General features: G+C 35.6%; 1 protein-coding gene across 1 annotated transcript; it reads right to left on the reverse strand.

Annotated features, from left to right (window-relative positions):
* Window positions 1-6,429: 6,429 nt before the first annotated feature.
* LOC140842966 (uncharacterized) lies at window positions 6,430-6,969 on the reverse strand. The gene has a single exon (XM_073211179.1). It carries the CDS (start codon window positions 6,967-6,969, stop codon window positions 6,430-6,432), a length of 540 nt encoding a protein of 179 aa, XP_073067280.1.
* Window positions 6,970-10,342: the final 3,373 nt, after the last annotated feature.

Genomic DNA, 10,342 nt, shown 5'->3' on the forward strand with positions numbered 1-10,342 from the left:
ATACGTCTAAGTTATGCAAGATAAGTGTTTGAATTCATGTTAGTATGTGCAGCAGTGCCCCAAGAGAGATCCAACGAATCCCTCAACGCCAAGTATGTATGCTAACATTTAGTAAGTATGTTCGACGTGCAAAGAAAATACTTTTAAGTTTTTGATGTATGCTAAATGTCTTGTGACCAAATTATGTATGGGATTGGAAAGCGGTAAAGTATGTCTAGGGACCAATCCACCTCGTTAAATTATTAACGGGTTTAGATCAGGATTGGAAAGCGGTAAAGTATGACCAAGGACCAATCCACCCGTTAAATTATTAACGGGGATCTCATGTATGTGGCAATGGATCTTCCCTGTCAGCCCAGTACTGTGGTTTAGTCTGATCAGGCGTATTTATGTATGAGTCACTGGCTTTGAAACATGTCTATACGCAAAATTCTGTTATGTATGCTCAAGTGTGTATGAAGTAAGCATGTTTACGAAAAGTTTTATGTTAATGGCACGTCTAAGTATATATGTACATATGCTCAAGTTTTTATATGCGCGTTTAAGTTTCAGTATGCACGCTCTATTTTAAAGATGTGTGTGATTTTATTACATATTACTCGTTACTCCTAGTTTGTACATGTTGAGTCTTTAGACTCACTAGACTTGATCGATGCAGGTGAGGATGACTTTGAGGAGACGAGGCGTGGGGACCGATGAGCTGGCTTGGACTGCTCAGGAGGCTAAACCCGAGGACCGCCCATGTTTCAAGATTTTATGCATGACGAATTTTAATACTTTGATTTCACGTTTTGGTTTATGATGTTTAAAAAAGTATTTTTCTTTAACAAACTTTATTTGTGATCTCTATAATTGCAAATATTTTTGGATGGAAAGTTATTTTAATGAAAAATTTGAAAGTTTATTTGGTATTTAAGAAAATTTTTATTTTTCCGCAAATTTCAAGTATTTCAAAATGCGGTACGTTATAGTTCAGGTCATAGCAGCAACCTCCGCATACACTATGCCAACTCAACTATAGCCCCATACGTTAAACAAATTAATAAATCAAGGCGACCCCCGCCATTTCAAATCTGAATCGATAAGTGGCTCAATATGCAATGTAATGGTGCAAATCAATATCATCATCTCAATATCATAAACTCATCTCAAGATAAAAATCATCATCAAATCACAAGTAATTCATCGAACCATAGAATTTTCAATTTAAAATAAAAATAATACTTTTACCTCGTATATTACCGACCATAACATACCTTTCGAATATTACCTACAAGAGATCAAAATATACTATTGAGAAGTCTTGAACCCTCGCAGTCTACTCGATTCGCTAGCAACCAACTTAAAGTAAATAACCTTGAGCCAACCCAAATCAATACTTCAACCGAATCTTCAATACATAAATCAAGAACTCAGATTATTTATCAACACAAAGCAATTTTTGTACAAAATTCATAATTAATTCGATAATGCTTCAAATCAAGATATGTGAATTGGATATGCAAGAAAACTCAATGCCCAACAGTTCTTCTTCATAAACATTTGTCAAATAAAGTAATTTAATAAGTCGTTCATAATCTGAAACATACAACATAATTGTCGAAATTCTGCATCAGTACAAATATGGCGCAGTTTAGTATTTGCAGCAGCACTCCCTCAATACTCAATGGAATCAAGCCAATTTGGTATCATTTCGAAGACAACCCAATGTTCTATAACTTTCATTGGAAAACCAAATTCAGAATCCCAACCAATAATTCCCAGAATTCGAATAACCAGAAGTCATGTACACAAATCTACACTAACTCAGAATTCCAGACCAGTTTTATTAAAAATTACATATCTCTTTCAATTCATCATGTAATTGGGTGATTCCTGAACCAAATCGAAGCTAAGTTGATGCTCTACAAGTTTGATGAAGACCATAACATCAAAATCCAAATAGAACCATCCCATATACCCGAAATACAGTAGGCATAAAAACTGATCTTGCACAGAAACAAGAAACCATGCTCATATCAATTTTAAATTCAAACCAACTCAAATGCAACATCTTCAACATCTTAATATCTCAAATATCAACTCAAATATCAATTCTAAATTCAACCCATTTCCAAGATTGAATAAAAATAAGAAATACTTACATCCTCGTGAAGCCCGTGATAAGAGGATCACAAATTTACATTCATTTCATATTTTTCTTAAACAATTCTCCCATAGATTGAAGAAGAAATGTAGAAAATGGAAGGAGATATGGTTTCGATGGATAAGAAGGAGAAAAGAAATGATGGAGAATGAATGGAGAAGTCAAAGTGAGCTTAAAAAATCAATTTTCGTATATGTTAGCACCGCAGCGCTTGAATAGTAACCGATGAACAGTAACATTTTTTTTTCAAATTTTTTTTTACATTCGGGCAGTACAATTCCCCCCTCTAAAAGTTGATTTCATCCTCGAAATTAAATCATCAATTTCAAGTCTACGATATAATGAACCATACTGAAAGTAAGATAGAAAACAGAAGCATACTTAATTTGAATATCTCTATATATGTCTCATATTGTCTTCTAATTCCCAAGTTGCCTCCTCAACATCATGTCTGTTCCACTATACGGTAATCAACGGTATCAATTTATTTCTGAGTTTCTTATCTTTTTTGTCTAGAATTTGAATCGGTCTCTCAATGTAGCTAAAAGTCTAATATACTCAACCTCATCGGTTGGAAGTACATGAGAAGGATCTGGATAATATTTCCTCAACGGACACATGAAAAACATAATGAATACTTGATAACTCAGGAGGAAGAGCTAAACTATAAGCCAAATCACCAACATGTTCCAAAATCTCATAGGGACCTATGAATCTCGGTGATAATTTACCCTTCTTTCCAAATCTAACTGTACCACGGAAAGGAGATATTTTCAGAATAACTCAGTCACCTTTCTCAAAAATCAACTGTCATCTCCTGATGTTCGCATACTTAGCCTACCTATCCTGAGCAGCTCGCATACGAGTGAATCAATTTCACATTCTCTATCATATCTCTTATCATATCAGGTCCTACAATTGGTGCTTTGGATAAATCGTCCCAATACAGGGAAGATCGACACTTCCGGACATATAGTGCTTCAAATGGTGACATTCCAATGCTCACTTGATAACTACTATTATAAGAAAACTCGACAAGTGTTAACGAATCCTACCAACCAATACCAAAATCCATCACTACAGCTCTCAGCATATCCTCTAATGTCTGAATAATACGTCTTGACTGTCCGTCTATCTGAGGATGATATGATGTGCTCAAATGCAAACGAGTACCAAGGGCCTCTTGTAAACTCTACCAAAAATGAGAAGAAAATATGGGATCACGATCTGATACAATGGACTTAGGCACACCATGCAATCTCAAAACTTCTCTGATGTAAAATTTGGCCATCTTATCATGCCTATATGTCATCTGATAAGGAATGAAACATGAAGACTTGGTTAATCTGTCAACGATAACACAAATTGCATCGCAACCTCTCGATGACCTCGGCAATTTCGTGACAAAGTCCATAGTGATATAGTCTCACTTCCATTTTGGAACCTTAAGGCTATGCAAAAGACCTCCTAGTTGCTTCCTTTCTGCTTTGAACTGTTGACAATTCAAACAACGAGATACAAATTTTGCTATGTCAGATTTCATTCTTTTCTACCAAAATTGCTTCTTCAAATCATTGTACATCTTTTTACTTCCAGGGTGTATACTGAATTTACTGCAATGAGCATCACGCAAAATATGTATCCTCAACTCTGAAATATTAGGAACTACAATACGATCATTCACAAACAAAATACCCTCATTATTGACCTGAAATTCTGGTCGATTTCCTGATATGACAAGTTCAACTGATTTTTGAATGCGTTGATCTAACCTTTGGGCCTCTTTAATTTTTACAAACAACTTTGGCTCTTCCTGAATCATAAATACTCTTACAGATTGAGTATCTACCACAAAATCCAAACCAGAAAGACAACATTCTTCTACTAGATCAGATACATTGCTAGTGATCAAAGACATATTACATACTTTTCTGCTCAAAGCATCGGCTGCTGCATTAGACTTTCCTGGATAATATTTTATTTCGCAATCAAAGTCTTTCAACAAGTCTAACCAAAGCCTCTGTCTCATGTTCAGCTCTGCTTGTGAAAAGAGATATTTCAAACTTTTATGACAATATCTCAAATTTCTCCCCATACAAGCAGTGACGCCAAATCTTTAAGGCAAAAACCACTGCTGCTAGTTCCAAGTCATGCACTGGGTATCTAGACTCATGTGGCATCAACTGTCGTGAAGCATTGGCAACCACACGGCCATGCTGCATTAACACACAATCTAGTCCTTGATCTGAAGCATTAGTGTGCACTGTAAATCCTCCTACACCTGATGGGATAGTCAGAACTGGAGCACTAGTCATTCTATGCTTAAGTTCAACAAAACTAGACTCACATGCTTGTGACCAAATAAATGGTGCATTCTTTTGTGTCAGCTGGGTAATTGACCTCGAAATCTGTGAGAATCCTTCAATAAATTTGCGATAATATCCTGCCAAACCCATAAAACTACGCTCCTCAGGAACTGATGTTGGTCTAGACCAATTGATGATTGCCTCAACTTTACTCGGATCAACTGATATACCAACACTTGAAATCACATGTCCAAGGAAAACCATTCTATCCAACCAAAAATCCCATTCGGACAATTTAGCATACAACTTTCGGTTATCAAAATATGCAAAACAACTCTCAAATGCTCGACATGCTCAAATTCAGATTTTGAATAAATAAGAATATCATCAATGAAGATAAAAAAAAATGATCTATATACCTTTGAAACACATGGTTCATCAAATCCATAAATACCACAGGTGCATTGGTCAACCCAAAAGGCATAACCAAAAATTCAAAATGCTCATACCCGATACGAAAAGCAGTCTTAGGCTTATCTGCCTCTCTAAATCTTAACTGGTGATATCCGGATCTTAAATCAATCTTAGAATATACTGAAGAACCCTGCAACTGGTCAAAGAGATCATCAATCCTTGGCAAATGATACTTATTCTTTACTATGGCTTTATTCAACTGTCTAAAATCGACACAAAGTCTCATAAACCCATCTTTCTTCTTAACGAATAAAACCGGAGCACCCCAAGGTGAAACACTTGCTCTTATATATCCTTTAGCCAATAGATCCTCAAGTTGTTCCTTTAGTTCCTTCAGTTCAATTGGCGCCATCCTATAAGGAGCTCTAGAAATAGGTTGTGTACCTGGCATCAACTCAATGTTGAACTCAATCTCTCAGACTGGAGGAAATTCTGGAATCTCATCTGGAAATACATCTGGAAATTCACTAACAATTGGAATATCTGCCAATTTAGGTACTGACCTCGAAATATCAATTGCATAAACCAAGAAACATTCTGCTCATTTCTGCAACAAACAAGTCATGAACAAAACAGATATCAAAGGAATCTTAGCTCGAGAACCCTTACCATAGAACGTCTAGTGATCTGTCATATCAGGCCTAAACTTAACAATCTTCTGAAAACAATCTATAGTAGCCCTGTATCTTGTCAACATGTCAATGCCAACTATGCAGTCAAAATCAGATATCTCCAATCCAATACAATAAAGTTCAATGACGTTATCCTCATAACAAAATTCACAACCACTTATCATTTCAGCTGACCTCATCACTTTGCCCAGTGGAGTAGAAATAGATAATGTAGATGATAATGGCATAGAATTCAACGAATGCAATGTGACAAAGTGCTCAGCTATGAAAGTATGTAATGCACCAAATCCATCAAAACATAAGCATGATAACTTGAGAGAAAACAATTACCTGCAATCAAATTATCTGGAGCATTATGTGCCTCATCCTTAGTGAGTGCAAAAACTCGGGCCTGCTGTCTAGGTGGTTGTCCTCCCCTGTGGCTACCACTCTGTTTGTTATAATCTAACCGATTTGACTGATGATAATAATGAACTATAGGGGTCTGGCGGTTCTGGTGAGGTGTCTATCTCGATGATCCCCCACTCCGAGATATATCACTGCCACGGTTAGGACACACTCGAGCATAGTGTCCCACCTGGTTACACAAGTGGCAAGCTCTCGAGACTCCTCTACATTGATCGGTATAATGTCTACCACCACACTGACCACAAATCGGGCCTGAATAACCAATGCTCTGAACTGAACCAGACTGTCTTGATCCACTAGAACTCGAAAAATTACTTTCATGCCTCTTAAGTTGCTTGCCTCTGGCCTTAAACTGCTCTCTTATGTTGCCACTGTTACCGCCACTATTACCATGTCTGAATTGTTGTCGATACTGTGGCTGTTGGTGTTGTTGCATATACTGAGAACCTTTTTGTCTAATGATTCAGATTTCAGCTCCCTTGGATAGATCAAGAGCCTCAGCAAAAGTATTAGACCTTCCACTATTTACCAAGGTAAAGATATCAGGATTAAGACCATTTATGAAGTGATCGGCCTTAGCTTCTTCATCAGATGCTACATGAGGAGCAAATCTCAGTAAATTCGAGAACTTAGCAACATAGTCCTCAATATTCAGATTTCTCCGCTTTAAATTTGCAAACTCGGCTCCCCTATCTTTCTTGTAAGAGGTAGGAAAGAAACGCTGATAAAATTCAAATTTAAATATATCCCAGGTAACAATCGTACCTCGACCCTCTAAAGCTTTCTTTGTCATGATCCACCAACTCTTAGCAACATCTAATAACTGATGAACAACTAACTTGATTCTACGATCGTCTGGATACTCAAGAGATTCAAATAATTGATCCATATTCTCCAACCAGTTCTCACAATCTAACGCATTCTCTATACCCTTCAACATCGGTGGGTGCAAAGACTGAAATCTGGCTAACAGTATCTCCATCGGAGTCGGAGTTATATCCATCTGAGTAGGAGTAGCACTGCCATGATCTTGTGCCACTGGTATGTTCTGTCTAGGTCTACCATGACCTCTACCTCAAGTAGCCATGTCTGATATAAAATAGATCAAAAACAGATAAAATCACGATAACACAATCATCTCAATCTTGTATCAATCATCTCTGGATCTCGAGACTTAATAATCTCAAAAATCTCGAATAAAAATCAACAATATAATATTTCAATTATAATCATGTATTTAACATTATGGCACAATGAAAATGCTAACAAATATATAACATGATCAAGAAATTCGAACTGACTCGATCTACCCTGTTCCCAAATATATTACGCTCTGATACCACTTAATGTGGATCCCCCGGGTTCGATATCTAATACTAATAATTATAATTGTAACAAACCAAATGATTGAGTAAAATACATAATCTGTGGTTCACAAATCCACATAAACAACGTCAAAATAATTTAAAAGTATCAAATGTTTGAAATATAAGTTTTAACATGCCAAATAAACTAGTGAACTAAAGTAATTCAAAACATCATCAAATAGCTCCTAAGACCCGAGAATCCCACTCTAACTCGTATCTTCTCGCTTGGAGCTAGACTCTGGCATCCCAAGACTCGACTCACCTAACGTCAAGCACATGAAAACAAGAGGTAGCCGACGTGCCGGTAAGTATAAACCCAGTATAATACAATCAATAACATAGGAGAATTAAAATTAACAATTAGTTCATATGAAATTAATAAAGACGCATTATGCATGATCAGAAGATGTGGGCTATCAATAAATCTCAAGATCAAGTGAATCATCTGGTCATAGGGTACCCAAGGGAAGAGAATCCCCCAGCAACATCCACCGACTCGTCCGCTCGGGGTAGGGTGCTGTGTTTTACAATCCCAGGACTATGGTGCGCCTATAGAGAGTGTTCGGGTCATAGCAGCGACCTCCGGATTCACTATGCCAACTCAACTATAGTCTCATACGTCCAACAAATCAATAAATCAAGGCGACCTCCGCCATATCAAATCTGAATCGATAAGTGACTCAATATGTAATGTGATGATGAAAATCAATATCATCATCTCAATATCATAAACTCATCTCAAGATAACAATCATCATCAATTCACAAGTAATTCATCGAACCATAGAATTTTCAATTTAAAATAAAAATGATACTTTTATCTCGTATGTTACCGACCGTAATATACATTTCGAATATTACCAACAAGAGATCAAAATATATGGTTGAGAAGTCTTGAACCCTCGCAATCTACTCGATTCACTATCAACCAACTTAAAGTAAATAATCTTGAGCCAACCCAAATCAATATTTCAACCGAATCTTCAATACATAAATCAAGAACTCGGATTATTTATCAACACAAAGAAATTTTCGTACAAAATTCATAATTAATTCGATACTGTTTCAAATCAAGATCTGTAAATTAGATATGCAAAAAAACTCAATGCCCAACAATTCTTCTTCATAAACTTTTGTCAAATAAAGCAATTTACTCAGTCGTTCATAATCTGAAACATACAACATATTTTTCGAAATTCTGCATCAGTACAAATCTGGAACAATTTAGTATTTGGAGCATAACTCCCTCAATAATCAATGGAATCAAGCCAATTTGGTTTCATTTCGAAGACAAGACAATGTTATATAACTTTCATTTGAACACAAAATTCAGAATCCTAACCAATAAACCCAGAATTCGAATAAACAGAAGGCATGTAAACAAATCTGCACTAACTCGGAATTCCAGACCAGGTTTATTAAAAATTACATATCTCTTTCAATTCGTCATGGAAATGAGTGATTCTTGCACCAAATTGAAGCTAAGTTGATGCTCTACAAGTTTGATGAAGACCATAACATCAAAATCCAACTAGAACCATCCCATATACCCGAAATAAAGTAGGCATAAAAACTCATCTTGCACAGAAACAAGAAATCATGCTCATATCCATTTTAAATTCAAACCAACTCAAATACAACATCTTCAACATCTTAATATCTCAAATATCAACTCAAATATCAATTCTAACTTCAACCCATTTCCAAGCTCGAATAAAAATGAGAAATACTTACATCCCATGATTAGAGGATCACAAATCTACATTCATTTCATATTTTTCTTAAACAATTCTCACGTAGATTGAAGAAGAAATGTAGAAAATGGAAGGAGAGAGAGTTTTGATGGATAAGGAGGAGAAAAGAAATGATGAAGAATGAATAGGAAAGTCAAAGTGAGCTTAAAATCTCAATTTTCGCATCCGTTATCGCCTCAGCGCCAATTTTCAGCGCCTCAGCGCCAAATCTGCGCAAAACTAGCGCCTAGGAACTACTATTCTAGCGCCGCAGTGCTTGAATAGTAACCGCTGAATAGTATCATTTTTTTAAAAAATTCAGGCAATACAACATGATGACATGAAATTAACGATTTTACTTGGATATCCGATAATAGGTAGGGGAAAGGAGACCGGGGACGACCAAGACAAGAATATTTATTTTTCGTTAAATAATGGCAAGGCTTCCTACTATGATTAAAAATGAATTAATTTTTTTAAAAAATATTGAAGTTCGAATTATTTTAGGAGTCGAGCTCGATTTTTTTCGAGAAGCCGGTTTTGGGAAAATAAAGAGTTTTAAAAGTTCAAAAATATTATTTTATGAAAACTAATTTTATAAAATTTTCTTATATAAAAATATAGCACATACTAAACCTCTCAAAATCTCTCAAAAGCATAAATAAATTGTCTTAAAATCTTTAACGTAAATCATGAATCATAAATCATAAATGCGGAAAAGTAGAAGCGCTGGTGTAGAACCCGATAAATCAGATTACGTATAAGCCATGCATAATTGCTATTATTTAAATTAAAAATAATATTTATGGAGTGATTAGTTCATTTTAAAATTTGTTAAGTCATGATCATTTATTTTAAATCGCAGAAGTTTAGTTTTATCTTTTCGGTTAAATATGATAGGATCGATTAACATATCAATCGTTGAGCTACAATAGCTCGGTTCTTGAAATATTGAACACCGATGAATTAAATCGAGTTTGGTGTTCAAACCAAGCGGAAATTACTCGAAATATTCCTTCGTAGAAACCGAATAAATATTTTGAGTAATTTCCGCTTGGTTTGAACACCAAACTCGATTTAATTCATCGGTGTTCAATATTTCAAGAACCGAGCTATTGTAGCTCAACGATTGATATGTTAATCGATCCTATCAATTGGTATCAGAGCGGGTTGTTCTTGAAAGAACATTGAAACTGATTTTGATGTTTAAAATTCATTATTTCAGATTTTTACACATATATATGCAAAACTGAATTTTCGCGCAGCTTGTAGCGACC

Source organism: Primulina eburnea, chromosome 10 (genome assembly GCF_022965805.1).
Source record: "Primulina eburnea isolate SZY01 chromosome 10, ASM2296580v1, whole genome shotgun sequence".
NCBI classification, from domain to species: domain Eukaryota; kingdom Viridiplantae; phylum Streptophyta; class Magnoliopsida; order Lamiales; family Gesneriaceae; genus Primulina; species Primulina eburnea.

Excerpts from the sequence above, each read along its gene's own strand:
- LOC140842966 (XM_073211179.1), bottom strand. The coding sequence starts at position 6,969 with ATGGATATAACTCCGACTCCGATGGAGATACTGTTAGCCAGATTTCAG.